General features: G+C 38.4%; 1 protein-coding gene across 2 annotated transcripts in view; it reads left to right on the forward strand.

Annotated features, from left to right (window-relative positions):
• myo1f (myosin IF) overlaps nucleotides 1–17,478 on the forward strand; it is a 68,612-nt gene that overhangs the window by 36,652 nt on the left and 14,482 nt on the right. For both annotated transcript variants that reach the window (XM_061883526.1, XM_061883528.1), the window contains exons 15-26: nucleotides 793–960; nucleotides 1,032–1,117; nucleotides 1,196–1,275; nucleotides 1,353–1,461; nucleotides 1,570–1,668; nucleotides 6,262–6,406; nucleotides 6,467–6,581; nucleotides 6,681–6,850; nucleotides 10,100–10,245; nucleotides 15,968–16,114; nucleotides 16,179–16,327; nucleotides 16,410–16,472. In XM_061883526.1, the coding sequence (XP_061739510.1) occupies nucleotides 793–960; nucleotides 1,032–1,117; nucleotides 1,196–1,275; nucleotides 1,353–1,461; nucleotides 1,570–1,668; nucleotides 6,262–6,406; nucleotides 6,467–6,581; nucleotides 6,681–6,850; nucleotides 10,100–10,245; nucleotides 15,968–16,114; nucleotides 16,179–16,327; nucleotides 16,410–16,472 (1,477 nt within the window). The remainder of the gene's footprint in view (nucleotides 1–792; nucleotides 961–1,031; nucleotides 1,118–1,195; nucleotides 1,276–1,352; nucleotides 1,462–1,569; nucleotides 1,669–6,261; nucleotides 6,407–6,466; nucleotides 6,582–6,680; nucleotides 6,851–10,099; nucleotides 10,246–15,967; nucleotides 16,115–16,178; nucleotides 16,328–16,409; nucleotides 16,473–17,478) is intronic.

Below are 17,478 nucleotides of genomic sequence, written 5' to 3' on the forward strand. Positions count from 1 at the left end.
TATACACATATATATGTATATATGTGTATATACATGCATATGTGTGTGTATATATATATATATATATATATATATATGATATATATATACAGCCCGGCCCGCGGCCAAATTTCTTTAACCCAATGCGGCCTCCCGAGTCAAAAGGTTTGTGGAACCCCTGTTTAATACATCAGGAGTCTTCAAAGTTCAAACCCATCTTGAATTGGCCAGTTATTTATTGTGGTATCACTGAAAAGGTGGGAACATTTGAGCAAAAACGCACAAACTAAGGAGGGAAATATGTTAATTATGGTATTATTTAATTCAATAAAAACGTATCCATAGCTAACACCTATCCTTAACTTAAATTATTAAAATCAATTATAATTCAATTGTCAATTATTCATGTTTATAATAAGTTAAAAACAAACAGAAAATATGTCTTTAAATTAGTGCTTTTGGATTAATCATGATTAATCACAAGTTATTACTTGACTGCATAAATTAAATTACCTTAAAAAAAGGCCCCAATACTTGTACACAAATGCAAATTTATGTCAGAATGTCATACAGGAACATTGTGCATGTGTCAGTCAATTTCCCGTGAGGATCAGTCAAGTTTGTCTAAGTCTATTTGTTATTTTCAATGGTTGTTTGTCTTTACGTGTTCTGTTATTGGCCGGTGACCAATCAAAAGTACTGGCCTGTCACCCGAAGCCAGCCATGAGGACAAGTGTTACAAAAAATTGAAGGATGGAAAATCATGTGGTCCTCACAAACTCGTTTTTTTTTTTCCTCTCCTGCTCCCTTCAGAATCCTCCAGGTGTGATGAGTGTGTTGGATGATGTGTGCGCCACCATGCATGCCAAAGGCGAGGGCGCAGATGGCACGCTGCTGCAGAAACTGCAGGCCGCCGTGGGAACACACGAGCATTTCAACAGCTGGAACTCGGGCTTCGTTATACACCACTACGCTGGAAAGGTGCTTACTGTGACTTGGTCCGACTGTATTTCAGTGAGGTTTGTAAACAGGAGTCCATGTTTTCGTCTCAGGTGTCGTATGATATCAACGGCTTCTGCGAGAGAAACCGGGACGTGCTTTTCCCTGACCTTATCGAGCTCATGCAAAGCAGTGAATTGTAAGCATCCGCCAGTTATTTTACTGTACGACACGCTCGCTCCAGTTTAGTTGTGGATGTTGTGTCTCGCCACCGCAGTGACTTCATGCGCAGCTTGTTCCCGGAAAACCTCAACACGGACAAGAAAAGCAGGCCGACTACTGCCAGCTCCAAAATCAAGGAATGGATCTCCTTTAGAGTTATTTGTAACAACAATGACAAAAGTAAATAAGGTCCAAACTTTGACTTCGCACACAGAGACAAGCAAATGACCTGGTGAACACGCTGATGAAGTGCACGCCGCACTACATCCGCTGTATCAAGCCCAATGAGACCAAAAGGCCCAAAGACTGGGAGGAGAGCAGGTTAGTGCTATCACCTGGACACACAAACACACACACACACACACACACACACACACACACACACACACATACAAGTAACTCCTTCTCTGTTCATATTTCTATTTCTAGGATTAAGCATCAAGTGGAATACCTTGGACTTCGAGAAAATATCCGCGTTCGAAGGGCTGGATTTGCATACCGCAGGGTCTTCACTAAATTCCTGCAAAGGTCGGGGGAAAAAAAACACCCTTTTCACTAAATAGTACAGTTTAATTCCATTCAGTTTGAGCTTTGGAAGGGTACGGAATAGAAATGTCCGATAATATCGGGCTGCCAATATTATCGGCCGATAAATGCTTTAAAATGTAATATCGGAAATGATCGGTATCGGTTTCAAAAAGTAAAATTTATGACTTTTTAAAACGCCGCTGTGTACATGGACGTAGGGAGAAGTACAGAGCGCCAATGAACCTTAAAGGTACTGCCTTTGCGTGCCGGCCCAATCACATAACATCAATGGCTTTTCACACACACAAGTGAATGCAAATCATACTTGGTCAACAGCCATACAGGTCACACTGAGGGTGGCCATATAAACAACTTTAACACTGTTACAAATATGCGCCACACTGTGAACCCACACCAAACAAGAATGACAAACACATTTCGGGAGAACATCCGCACCGTAACACATCATAAACACAACAGAACAAATACCCAGAACCCCTTGCAGCACTAATTCTTCCCGGATGCTACAATATACACCCCCGCTAACCTCTAACCCCCCCCCCACCCAAGCCCCCCCCCCCCCCCCAACCTCGCCCACCTCAACCTCCTCATGCTCTCTCAGGGAGAGCATGTCCCAAATTCCAAGCTGCTGTTTTGAGGCATGTTAAAAAAAAAAAGGCACTTTATGACTTCAATGATAAATATGTCAGTGCCATGTAGGCATTTTTTGCCATAAATTGATTTAATTTATTTTGAAAAAGCTTGTTACATTGTTTAATGTATCCAGCGGGGCATCACAACAAAATTAGGCATAATAATGTGTTAATTCCACGACTGTTTACATCGGTATCGGTTGATATCGGTAATTAAGAGTTGGACAATATTAGGATATCGGATAACGGCAAAAAAGCCATTATCGGACATCTTTAGTACTGAAATATCTGAACCATCCGTACCATCATTGGTGCCGCTCTGACGGATTGCTTGATTGATTAGAATGAAGGTTATCAAAGTTAATCATGAATAAGCGGAGATGACTGTATTTTCCCGACTATAAACCGCACCCACTGAATTTCAGAAGTCAAACAAATTGTTCATATATTATCCGCGCCAGACTATAAGCACAGATATATACCGGTAAGTTGTGAAATGAGATATTGACATGAAAAGATTTTGTAAATGTTTATTCTAAACGGTGCCTGTCACACGGCAGTAAAACAGCTGATCAAACAATAAATGAATAAGATTTTCTCCTTTTTTAATCAAGTTTAAGATGTTTATCTGGATTATTCTTCTTTGTACTTTGTAAATACTTTGAGTTTGAACAGTTTCTTAAAGTGGATCATTTCAGTGGGTTGTTTGATTTATTTGCGTAATCCATTCCATAATTTAGCCGTTAGCAAAGAAAAATCCATTGATTAGCCGCATATCTGTACAAGTCACAGGGTTCAAAGTTTGGGGAAAAAAGTAGCGGCTTATAGTCTTATATTAGTAATTATTAACGACGAGGTTTCTCATAGTTATTCATATTGACATCGCACTGGGTTTTGAGTTTTTCCCTGCCCTTATGTGGGCTCTGAACCACGGATGTCGTTGTGGCTCGTGCAGCCCTTTGAAACACTTGTGATTTAGGACTAAATAAATAAACATTGATTGATTGATAATAGTCTGTAAAATACAATAATCACACAATTTATTTTTCCCACACATGCTCCTTCACCTTAACGCAGGGGTCTCAAACTGAATTTAGCTGGCGGCCACTGGAGGGTGGGCATCACAAAGTATTTACTTCAAAATCATGTTTCGACCACAGGACTTTGACAAGCATCCAAGTCACAGGTGGGGGCCACATTTGGCCCGCCAGAACCTTTTATGTGGTTGCAACAGCCTTGAAATATGTTGGCGTTATTGTTCTGAACCACAGGGGGAAAAAGAAGGCAAAGAAAACAAAATCAAGTGCAGCATGGAAGTGCACAGATGACAAACACTTATCAAGGTACAGAGAACAATGATCCCGCACGGGCAAGGACCAATAGGTAAAAACTAAATAGGCTGGATTAACTAATTTAAGACCGGTGTGCTAGCAGGAAGCAGTACAGAAAGTGAAGGGGCAGCTAAACAAAAATCCAGGAAGTAAAGTAGAACCAAAATGTCAATAAACCATTTTGCCTTTGTAAATAGGTCAAATAAATTATACTGCATGTAATTGCAGTTTTCCTTACCTTGATATCATGTAAAAAGCTATTGCAAGCATGTTTTTGGTCAATGAAGCCCCCTTTGAAACAATTCTACAACTTATGAACTTTATTATGGGGATGGCGTGGAAGAGTGGCCGTGCCAGCAATCTGAGGGTTCCTAGTTCAATCCCCACATTCTACCAATATTGTGGCGTCCGTTGTGTACTTGAGCAAGTTACTTCACCCTTGCTAAGGGTGGGCCGTGGTTAGGGCCTTGCATGGCAGCTCCCGCCATCAGTGTGTGAATGATGTGTGTGTGAATGGGTGAATGTGGAAATAGTGTCAAAGCGCTTTGAGTACCTTGAAGGTAGAAAAGCGCTTTACAAGTATAACCCATTTACCATTATTATCTGCTAGTCTCTGTGACTTTTCGTTGCAAAGCAGTTTTTCCATCCGTTTGTTGACATATGATATGATCAAATGAAAGGGGCACTACTGTAATAATATCATGTGGCATAAACGGCCCATGGGCCGCAACTTTAAGACCCCTGGCTTAACGGCAGGCAGTTACCTGAAATATGCCGCTGGTTTCTGTACCGTCTGTGATCAGATCAATAAACATGTCAGTGCATAGATGAGTGAGGAGACTCCGCCTGTTATATTCTGGGATAACTTTCACATGAAAATAGTAGTAGATCATACTTTGGACACAACTGTTATGAGCAAATAAAATAACGTAAAACACTTTAAAAAATTTCCACGCGTGATATTCTGACAATAAATTTAAGTTTGAGCCAAAATATATTTTTTTCTAATGTTAATTTTAATTATACAAGCAGGTAATTAGCTATGATTAACGGTGATTAATCCAAATTCAAATGTGTGATTAATCTGGTTAAAACAATTAATGGTTAGAATTAATGGTTAATTCAAATAGAACACAAAATACTATATTCACATCTCCTGTGCTTGTAAGAGTGGGTGTCACATTTTGCAGTCAATCAATGCAAACAAAGAGCCAATGTAGCCGATATTTACACAATACATGGGTGCCTCAATTTACAAACTTAATTCTTTAACAGGCGTCGTAAAGAGAAAAGTTTGTACATTAATGCCAATTTCTCCAGAAGAAACAATGTAAATATGAATAATGGGGTCCAGCCTTGACAAAAGTCCATATTTTAGCAAAACTTTTCTCTACAGTACTGTATATAAAACAAACATAAAATGGGGGTGATGTATCGAATTTTTATTTAATAACAACTAGCTGAACTGTCCTCATTTCTACCCGCCCTGCCGACGCGCACACACACTGTCACTAGCTCTGTGGTGCATTCATTTTGAAATGACAAAACTCCCTAACTTTACCAACCAGGTCGCTACAATGATTAGGAATAAAAAAAAAATCTAGTTAATTTTGTCGGCTAATCTTCTTTACATGCAGGGTAAAGAATCAACGCTGTGGATACTTCCTGAATGTTTCAAACAGCCCAATTCTTGTCCATTGCTGTCTTTGGACTCACATTGAGATATCAAACCTAGGAAAATGTTGAAAGGCGGCCGAAAACACGGAAAAAGAATACAAAGTAGCAATTAGCACAGAAGTCAATGACAGTACTGCTCTACTTTCAAATATAAATAATCAAATGTATATACTTGTCCTTATGCTTTCTGAGCTCACTATGTTCACTGCTCCCTGTACATATCCTACCAAGTCAGACCGACACTGTTTCAATGTCCATTTCTCAGATGATATAATTGTTGATGACTGAAGTGCTGATAGCAACCAAACGTACACCCCCGCCCCCCTGCCCAAACCCCCTCCTCATCTCACCCCCCGGATTTTAAATGATGTAAATAATACAATGTATATACTGTGATGATTAACTTGTGTGATAACTATATTATGCTGATAGTATATATTTGTACCATGAATTGATTAACATGGACCCCGACTCAAACAAGTTGAAAAACTTATTGGGGTGTTACCATTTAGTGGTCAATTGTACGGAATAGGTACTGTACTGTGCAATTTACTAATAAAAGTTTCAATCAATCAAAAATACTGACTGAATAAGCACCGGAGATCAATAAGCCTGCCCACAATGGATGTGCTGCCGGGCACAATATGGTATGCTGCAGGCACACAATGGGTGGATAAAACGTTTGTAAAACAAAGCATATTTTAATTGGTCTGTGGTTCGTAAACCACAAAGTTTGTACAATGAGGGTTTCATAAACTGTACATTTTTACTTGGAAAAAAAAGAAATACATGGACGAAAACTGAAAAATATCAATCCTACACATGGTATCGATACTATCGATACTTGGCTCTATCCACCTACCCCTACTATGTATCAATCTTTTTTGTGCTACAATTGCCCACATCCCATACTGAATACTTTTTGTATCCAGGTACGCCATATTGACTGCTGAGACATGGCCAAGCTGGAGGGGTCCAGAGCAGCAGGGAGTCCTTCACCTCCTTCGCTCTGTTAACATGGAGAACGACCAATACCAGATGGGCCACACCAAGATCTTTGTTAAAAACCCAGAATCGGTAATGAGACTTCTTTGTGTGTGTAAGAGCCTGAATGCTAAGCCATGTGTTCTCCTTTAGCTCTTTCTACTTGAGGAGATGAGGGAAAGGAAGTTTGACACTTTTGCCAGGACCATTCAGAAGGCGTGGAGAAGATACATCGCCAGGAGGAAGTATGAGCAGATGAGAGAAGAGGGTGAGTTTGAAGTGTCACATGGTTCTTAAACCTGCCTCCCATTGGTCTCCACGGTTCACATGTTGAAATCCATCATTATGTCCATTGGGACATCAACAGCTTCAGACATCCTGTACAACTCCAAAGAACGCAGGAAAAACAGCATCAACAGGAACTTTGTTGGAGACTACCTGGGACTAGAACAAAAACCTGAGCTGAGACAGTTCCTAGCCAAGAGGGAACGTGTTGACTTTGCAGACTCCGTCAACAAGTTTGATCGAAGGTTCAAGGTAAAAACCAATCGCACGTTCACACATTTTTGGTCCGGTTAAAACGGACAAGAATCTGTTTGCTCTGCTGGTACGATTTGTTTGGTCAACTGGAGGACCGGACTGAAGAATGGGGCTGACACCTTTATAAAGGGTGTTAAACCACCCGTTTCAAGTTTCAAGTTTTATTGGTCACATGCAGAGTACTTCACAGTGAAATGCTTTTTTCCATGCTCTTCACATTTTGCGTACAGTGGGATCCAAACACTAGTTGCAGAATCTAATACACTAAATACCAAAAATACGAACATTTGAATAGCTCTGATGTACATTAATTACAAAACAATGAGTTGCACAATAAGTATTAGTACAAATAGAAGTACAGTAGTCAAATAATATTAGTACAAATAGAAGTACAGTTGTCAAATACAGTACCAGTATCAAGATCAAATAGTATAACAGTATATAGAGTATAGAAGCAACAAATATGAAGGTGTCTACAGTTCTTTGGCAGTTGAGTAGTGACAGTAGTATGAACAAAGGTAATGGAACAGTATGACTTTTTTATACTCTTGTTTTTACATTATTTACAGTCATTGAATGAAGACTATTGTAGTCCAGTAATTACATCCATCCATCCGTAATAATTACAGTGGTAAGAAAAGTGATTGTTGTGCATGTGATTTTGTGCAATTGTGATAAAGTGTTAATCAGCGATGCAGTTCAGCAGTCAACAGCCAGTGAACTCTAGTTAAGAGTGGTGTGGGCACCGAATTCCGTACTTTTTTAGGTACCGACCAAAGTCTGTCGGTTCAACAGAGTACCTGTTCTTGTCAAATCAAACAGTGGCCATATTTCGATACCTTTGTTGCACGTGACGTCACGTCCTGTTGCAGACTCGGCACCGACTCAAGCACTTGGCCTGGGAACGAGTAGTCAGCCAGACTGCCTTTAGGTAATGTTGCAATTTTCAGAAAGAAGGCGCTTAAAAAGTACAGTAAGACATCAATTTTCAAAATTTGCTATCTCGATGCTAATTTGCATTGGCTTTGCCATAGACATGCTAAAGATTAGAAGTAGTAATTTTTTGTGGCGATTTTGACATCTCCAAATTTGGTAATCAAAACTACAACTAAAATGTATGTTACAATCAAACAGCTATACATACATATATGTATATATATTTTTTTAAACAATTAAAATGTATTGTTTATGTATGTGTATATATATATATATATATATATATATACACATATAAACTATACATACATATGCATTTTGTGTATGTATGTATGTATATATATATGTATATATATATATATATATATATATATATATATATATATATATATATATATATATATATATATATATATATATATATATATGTGTATATATATATATATATATATATATATATATATATATATATATATGTGTATATATATATATATATATATATGTGTATATATATATATATATATATATATATATATATATATATATATGTGTATATATATATATATATATATATATATATATATATATATATATGTGTGTATATAAATCATTCAGCGTCCAATCGAGGCCCAACTTTATTCATATGATTTGCTCACCCCCCTGAACAAAATACAAGTGTTTATTTCAATGACCACCAAGTATCTTTTTTAATACATTTTTGGTACTGACCACCAGTGGCGCGCTGTCAGGAGAAGCGGGTGAGGCACCAGGTGGCTTAACCATAAGATGTTCCAAAACGAAGTAATAAAATATAATAAGTTTTAATATTTCTCTTCTGGTTTATGCTTTCTATGTGATTTTGGTGTGGTTCCTGTATATTTTGATCATTTTCATGGTCAAAATCGCAGAAATTCCATGTTTCCTGATCAAAATAATGCAGCAAATGAAAAGTGAGGCAGACACAGGCGGTGCCTCCACGGCTACACACAGTGTGTATTGGGCGTGTGCGTGCGACGGTGCGCGTGCTTGTTGCCACGTGGAAAAGGCAGGTCTTGAAGTGAAGTGAAGTGAATTATATTTATATAGCGCTTTTCTCTAGTGACTCAAAGCTCTTTACAGAGTGAAACCCAATATCTAAGTTACATTTTTCAAACCAGTGTGGGTGGCCCTAGGAGCAGGTGGGTAAAGTGTCTTGCCCAAGGACACAACGACAGTGACTAGGTTGGCTGAAGCGGGGATTGAACCTGGAACCCTCAAGTTGGTGGCACGGCTGCTCTACTAACCGAACTTTACCGCCCCCTTGCTGCCCCTTACCTTGAGGCAGCTAGTACCTCTGCCACAAGGTAGGGGGTAATATATTGTCAGCTTGCAGTTCAATGCCTCAGCAGTACTCTGACTCGCCACACTGGGAGAAGTGGGGACGCTCAAGCTAGCAGACACAGGTCTCTCCAGCGGAAGCCAGCATTTTTTCTTTTCTTTTTTTTTTAACTGTATTTATAACAAACATGGCATTTTTATTAGAGTAAGCCAGCGTTTGTGGGTGTTTTTTGTCAGATGCAAAAATATTGTTTAATTTCTTGGAATTAAATGAATGTTTCTGCCAATATGGAGGATTATATACTGTATCCAAGATGAAATACTTCTCTAAACTGGACTTTAAGACAAAATGAATGCGGTCATACAAAGTACGTTTTCATGGAGGATAGCTATTGCTGCTTCAGATACAAATACAGAAAGGTAAATTTTGATTTTAGATTTAGATTTATTGGTCTCCGTGGGGAAATTCATTTTCACTGCCGTACATTTAAACATATAGACATTGCACATCATAAAACAAAAATAACAAAAAAACCATCATACATGACCAACACATTTACACTCACCGTACTTGATTTATTTTGTTAAAAGCAAATGGGACCAAAAAGTATTTAATAACAACTTTATCAAATACTTTTTGGACCCACTTATCATATCATAATATCATTATGATAATGTTTTTATGAACGTGAATAACTGCCTTTTTTTCCCCTGTAACTTTAATTTGCAACCTAAATCAACAATACACATATGAATTTAAGTAAAAAAAAATAAAAATATATGTATGCCTCACCTGGTGTTTGGTTCCCCGCACATCACTGCTGACCACAGTACTGGACTAGAAGTGTGAACACACCCTCACAGGATATCAGATATAGTAGACATTTTGAAATAGTTACTGTACAATTCGACTTCACTCGCTCCCCTGTCTTTTGCTCCCATCCTTTCTGTTTTTTGCTCATTTTTCTCACTTCCTGTTTTCTCACAACCCAGTCCATCAAGAGAGATTTGATCCTGACCCCGAAGGGCATCTATCTGATTGGTCGAGAGAAAGTGAAAAAAGGTCCGGAGAAGGGGCAAATAAAGGAGGTGCTGAAGCGAAAACTGGAGTTTGGGAGCATCGATGGTGTCTCTCTCAGGTATACTGAATGTTGTTATTGTATTTGCTGTGGAATTCTGCCCTGAAAAAGAATGTCTTACCCGCTCAATATTTTATGGTTCAATTGGCAAGAAAATGAAGAACAGAAAACTAAACTAAAATGTATGTCTCGATCGGATATTGATTCCTGGTTTCGATCCAATATTAACAAAAAAATCAAGCATCAGATTGTTTCAGCTTGCATCTAAAATCTCCGATACAAGCAGTCCTACAGCGTGTTTATCGTGCAAATGTCTTCCTATAAGCACACAAGGTTGATCTTGTAAACATGGGCTATAAGCTACTGGTTGCAGCTACACAACAGCTAAGCACACATGCTAGACATACGTAATAAGTGTCCTTAATTGAACAACATTGCAGTCTAAACCACAACATTTGTCAATGGTATCATATAATTGTAGTTGCATATTACTTAGATATAAAGTCTCCAAGGCAGAATATAATAGAAAATATCCAGTAACAGAAGTGTCTGCATCAATGACCTTATTGCGTTATGAGCAGTGATGGGTTAAAGCAGGGGTCACCAACCTTTTTGAAACCAAGAGCTACTTCTTATATAAATGGGTATTTCTGTCTGTCATTTCGTCGTACAATTTTTTGCCTTTTACGGAAGGTTTTTTGGAGAGAATAAATGATGAAAAAAACACTTAATTGAATGGTTCAAAAGAGGAAAAAACTGGAAAAAAATGAAAATTACATTTTGAAACATAGTTTATCTTCAATTTCGACTATTTCAAATTCAAAATTCAACGGAAAAAAAGAAGAGAAAAACCAACTAATTTGAATTTTTTTTGAAAAAATTAAAAACATAATTCATGGAACATCATTAGTAATTTTTCCTGATTAAGAATATTTTTAGAATTTTGATGATATGTTGTAAATAGGTTAAAATCCAACCTGCACTTTGTTAGAATATATAACAAATTGGACCAAGCTATATTTCTAACAAAGACAAATCATTATTTCTTCTAGATTTTCCAGAACAAAAATTTTAAAAGAAATTCAAAAGACTTTGAAATAAGATTTAAATTTGATTCTAAAGATGTTGTAGATTTACCAGAATAATGTTTTTACATTTTTATCATAATAAGTTAGAAGAAACATTTCACAAAAATTCTTTGTTGAAAAAACAGAAGCTGAAATGAAGAATTAAATTAAAATGTATATATTATTCTTTACAATAAAAAAAATTTAATTGACTTGAACATTGATCTAAATTGTCAGGAAAGAAGAGGAAGGAATTTAAAAGGTAAAAAGGTTTATGTGTTTAAAAATCCTAAAATTATTTTTGAGGTTGTATTTTTTCTCTAAAATTGTCTTTCTGAAAGTTACAAGAAGCAAAGTAAAAAAATTAATGAATTTATTTAAACAAGTGAAGACCAAGTCTTTTTAAATATTTCCTTGGATTTTCAAATTCTGTTTGAGTTTTGTCTCTCTTAGAATTAAAAATGTCGACCAAAGCGAGACCAACTTGCTAGTAAATAAATACCATTTTAAAAATAGAGGCAGCTCACTGGTAAGTGCTGCTATTTGAGCTATTTTTAGAACAGGCCAGCGGGCGACTCATCTGGTCCTTACGGGCTACCTGGTGCCCGCGGGCACCGCGTTGGTGACCCCTGGGTTAAACGATACTGAAGCTTCGAGGCTTTACGAAACACAAGGAATGATACTGGATGTTTGTGTCACATTAAGGGGAAAAAAACATGTGATCGATACAGCTGCTGTGTCATTTGACCACAAAGCACCAAACTGTGTTTACCAAGAAGAGCTTCTTTTGCACACGAGTGACAGCTCGTACTAAATTAAGTCGGAGGATTGGTGTGACACATTTAACATGTTTTTTTTTCCGTTTCCATCATCAATCTAAAGGAAAGTTATCAAAATAATAATAATAAAATGGAACTAAGAAAACAGAAAATTTGTATTTTGATGATTTGATTACTATGTGGTTCATTGACCATAGTTGCGCACATCATATTCCTTTCTGCACATCATTCATGAAAAAAAAAAGTTTAAAATTGTATCCAGCCCAGTGGTTCTTAACCATGTTGGAGGTACCGAACCCCACCAGTTTTATATGCGCATTCACCGAACCCTTCTTTAGTGAGAAATAAAATGTTTTTTTCTCAATTTAGTCTTAATTTATAAATATTAATCATGAAATAATGTTATTATATTAAAGAAATACTACTAAATATATATATTACAAACAGAAAGTTACAGGAATGTACTCCATGTTTACATCTCATTGCGCAACATGTGAATGTTTTAGTGGCAACTACCGTATTTTTCGATCTATAAGTTGCAGTTTTTTTCATAGTTTGGCCAGGGGTGCAACTTATACTCAGGAGCGACTCATGTGTGAAATTATTAACACATTACCGTAAAATATCAAATAATATTTTTTAGCTCATTCACGTAAGAGACTATATGTATAAGATTTCATCAGATTTAGCGATTAGGAGTGACAGATTGTTTGGTAAAGGTATAGCATGTTCTATATCCATCCATCCATTTTCTACCGCTTTTGGGGTCGCGGGGGGCTCTGGCGCCTATCTCAGCTACAATCGGGCGGAAGGCGGGGTACACCCTGGACAAGTCGCCACCTCATCGCAGGGCCAACACTGATAGACAGACAACATTCACACTCACATTCACACACTAGGGCCAATTTAGTGTTGCCAATCAACCTATCCCCAGGTGCATGTCTTTGGAAGTGGGAGGAAGCCGGAGTACCCGGAGGGAACCCACGCATTCACGGGGAGAACATGCAAACTCCACACAGAAAGATCCCGAGCCTGGATTTGAACCCAGGACTGCAGGACCTTCGTATTGTGAGGCAGACGCACTAACCCCTCTTCCACCGTGAAGCCCCATGTTCTATATGTTATAGTTATTTGAATGACTCTTACCATAATATGTTACGTCAACATACCAGGCACATTCTCAGTTGGTTATTTATGCGTCATATAACGTACACTTATTCAGCCTGTTGTTTGCTATTCTTTATTGAATTTAAATTGCCTTTCAAATGTCTATTCTTGGTGTTGGGTTTTATCGATTAAATTTCCCTCAAAAATACTACTTATACTCCAGTGCGACTTTTCCTTCTTTATTATGTCATCTCGGCTGGTGCGACTTATACTCCGTAGTGACTTATACTCCGAAAAATACGGTAAATGCGATATCTGAAAGGGGTACAAATTATTTCCAAAGCAGGAACCCCACCTCATAGAAATGACTGCTGTCATTTGATTATAATAATAAAACATTTCACTTGTTATTTAGTCAGGTTTGGGACAGGTGTGCTGCTGGTGTTGCTCACATGTGCTCCACTGAATGCTCAAGGAGTTTTTACCTTTGCTCACGCATATGGAAAATTAGAGGGAGTATCCATAATACGTCGATAGGGAGAAGTTTTTATTCACACGATGGCTGAGGCTCCGCCGAACCCCTGAGGCCGACTCACCAAACCCCTAGGGTTCGATCGAATCCAGGTTAAGAACCACTGATATAACCATTCATTTTATTCGCAATTCAAATGTAGTGACTATATTAATGCAGCAGAGGACGGATGTCCATTATGAAACACCAACACTGTATCAGTACATTGTCCATACATCCAGTGAGTGTGCCAGACACTCGCTGAGGCATCATTTACCCATCACTAGTCATGAGCATAAGTTAATGAATTATTTCAATCTCTCGGCGTCGATAAATTAAAGGAGCCACATGTAATAATCTGGCCACAAATGGTACTGCAATCACAATAAAAATTCTGTAATCTCTTACCCTTCTCCCTGACTAAGGTTGCCAGACACGCAGCCAAATCCAGCTTGATCGACTGGGCTACTCCAAGGAACTTCCAACTTACACTTCCTCTTACTTGGGGTTGAGGTGCTTGGGACCATAAAAGCTGAATAGACAAGCGTTTTGTTAATAAAAAATCTCTAACCAACACATTTTACACAGAAATTTGGCTATTTTCAGGAAAAAGTACATCATTCCTGCGTACAATATCACAATGAATGGCAACCATATGGTTATTGTCAGTACAATCAGAAAATAAAGACTAAAACGAACTACAACCAATGCTAGCAATGGTTATGCTGGTGAAAATAAGTAGAGCATGCTTAGCAGCCTAATGTACGGCCAAAATTAAAGAGAACACAATTTACCAAGGTATGACTATAAGCTACTGTTTCAAATGTTTCAGGTTGCCAAATAACTTGGTACATGTAGTCCACAATACGCAAACATGATTGAGGACTTCTTTTATCATGTGATTTGGCTGTCTCCGCACGTTTCACATCGCCATGACAGCCGTGCTAATGTTGGAACCCATTTCCTCAGCGTATCAGCATATTGAGAACGAAATAGGCACTGAAACTGTCCATATCCACATAGGTTTTATTTGTCGAAAATATATGTTGCCCTGTCAGTTGGATGACACGTCAACATTCAGGCTAACAGGTGTATATTTCCCCCATACGGTGGGGCAAAATAAGTATTTAGTCAGCCACCGATTGTGCAAGTTCTCCCACTTAAAATGATGACAGAGGTCTGTAATTTTCATCATAGGTACACTTCAACTGTGAGAGACAGAATGTGGGGGAAAAAATCCAGGAATTCACATTATAGGAATTTTAAAGAATTCATTTGTAAATTATGGTGGAAAATAAGTATTTGGTCAACCATTCAAAGCTATCACTGATGGAAGGAGGTTTTGGCTCAAAATCTCAAGATACATGACCCCATTCATTCTTTCCTTAATACGGATCAATCGTCCTGTCCCCTTAGCAGAAAAACAGCCCCAAAGCATGATGTTTCCACCCCCACGCTTCACAGTAGGTGTGGTGTTCTTGGGATGCAACTCAGTATTCTTCTTCCTCCAAAGACGACGAGTTGCGTTTATACCAAAATGGATACATGGATGATACAGCAGAGGATTGGGAGAATGTCATGTGGTCAGATGAAACCAAAATAGAACTTTTTGGTATAAACTCAACTTGTCGTGTTTGGAGGAAGAAGAATACTGAGTTGCATCCCAAGAACACCATACCTACTGTGAAGCATGGGGGTGGAAACATCATGCTTTGGGGCTGTTTTTCTGCTAAGGGGACAGGACGATTGATCCGTGTTAAGGAAAGAATGAATGGGGCCATGTATCGTGAAATTTTGAGCCAAAACCTTCTTCCATCAGTGAGAGCTTTGAATGGTTGACCAAATACTTATTTTCCACCATGATTTACAAATAAATTCTTTAAAATTCCTTCAATATGAATTTCTGGATTTTTTTCCCACATTCTGTCTCTCACAGTTGAAGTGTACCTATGATGAAAATTACAGACCTCTGTCATCATTTTAAGTGGGATAAATGGCACAATCGGTGGCTGACTAAAACCTTTTTTGCCCCACTGTATAGAGGTATCCGAGAAGAACATGATTTACTAATACCTTTTGACATATCAGGGCCATTTAATGATGACTTGACATGAAATTATTACATATGGCTCCTTTAACGAATGACCACTCCACTTCAACTCAAAGAGTAAGTCCAATTAAAATTCTAAAACTATGTATAATTCATGGCTGATATAATGTAGTATCGGAAGTGAAAAAGCTGTATCGTGACACCTATTTCTGAAGTTATTTTATTATTAAATTATTTTAAAGTTGACTGTGTGAAAAACCGTTTTCAGTACGAGACAGGACGATTTCTTTATCCTGCACGAGACGCAGTATGACAGTCTGCTGGAGTCCAACTTCAAGACCGAGTTCCTCAGCTTGTTGTCAAAACGCTACGAGGACGCGACCAAGAGGAAACTGGCAATATCCTTCACGGACAGGTAGAGGAAGAAAGATGTTTCATGTTCTGGCCAAATCCTACACGTTCCCTCTATCTCACCACAGACTGGAGTTCAGAGTGAAGAAGGAGGGTTGGGGCGGAGGGAGCTCCAGGGTGGTTGTGTTCCAAAATGGAGCGGGGGACCAGGCCCAGCTCAAACCTGCAGGGAAGACCCTCACTATCACAATAGGGAACGGGCTACCAAAGTCTTCCAGTAAGTAAACATAAACAATGAGGCAACAACAGTGATGATGTAATGAACAGTCATACATTTAGGAATTGTAACATTTGTTCAGAACCAACCAGGAAGAGCGGTCCGCAGTCCCTCGGTGGAGGACGAAATGAGAGAGCCGACAGAGGTAAATGGACGCCCTCTACCATTACAATGGGAACATTTGTCCAAATCTCTAAATTTGCACATTTCCTGATCATGTACAGAACAGGAAGTTGATATGAGCCTGCAGCTGTAGAAGTTCCTGTCTGCTTAGTGCCTTGGTGAACTTATAGATTTAGTGGAGTGCGTAACGTCCTAAGCGTACAGAATGAATGCAAACCAGACGAGGCAGGGTCTATTATTTGTTTTCTCATTGAAACAAGTATTTCCTGTTTCCTTGTGCGCAAGCGAGTCGACACACTCAGGGCCATTGGTTGAAGGCGTGGCTATTTCTCTTTGTCAGCAAAGTCGCTAATGTAACATTTGCAGAAACATGTTTAACACCAAGACTTTCTGCACTGCATAATGGTATTAAAGGCCTACTGAAATGAGATTTTCTTATTAAATGGGAATAGCAGGTTAATTATATGTGTTATACTTGATCATTTCGCGATATTGCCATATTTTTGCTGAAAGGATTTAGTAGAGAACATCGACGATAAAGTTCACAACTTTTGGTCGCTAATAGAAAGGCCCTGCTTGTACCGGAAGTATGTGCGCGTGATGTCACTGGTTGCAGGCCTCCACACATATTCCCATTGTTTTTAATGGGAGCCACCAGCAGTAAGAGCAATTCGGACCGAGAAAGCGACATTTTCCCCATTAATATGAGCGGGGATGAAAGATTTGTGAATTAGGATATTGATAGTGAAGGAATAGAAGAAAGAAAGAAAAAAGCGACCGCAGTGTGAGCGTTTCAGATGTAATTAGACACATTTACTAGGATAATTCTGGAAGATGCCTTATCTGCTTATTGTTTTAATAGTGTTTTAGTGAGATTGTAAAGATTGTAAAAGATTGTAAAGAGATACCTCGAGGCCGGATGTCTGCGGTGAACATGAAGTGTCTCAGAGAGAAGCCGAGAAGCCAAGCTCACAGCTGCTGCAGGACGACGAATAATCCAATGATTTTTTCGGTAAGATATACATCAC

The sequence above is a fragment of the Nerophis ophidion genome, linkage group LG22, assembly GCF_033978795.1.
Source record: "Nerophis ophidion isolate RoL-2023_Sa linkage group LG22, RoL_Noph_v1.0, whole genome shotgun sequence".
Lineage (NCBI taxonomy): Eukaryota > Metazoa > Chordata > Actinopteri > Syngnathiformes > Syngnathidae > Nerophis > Nerophis ophidion.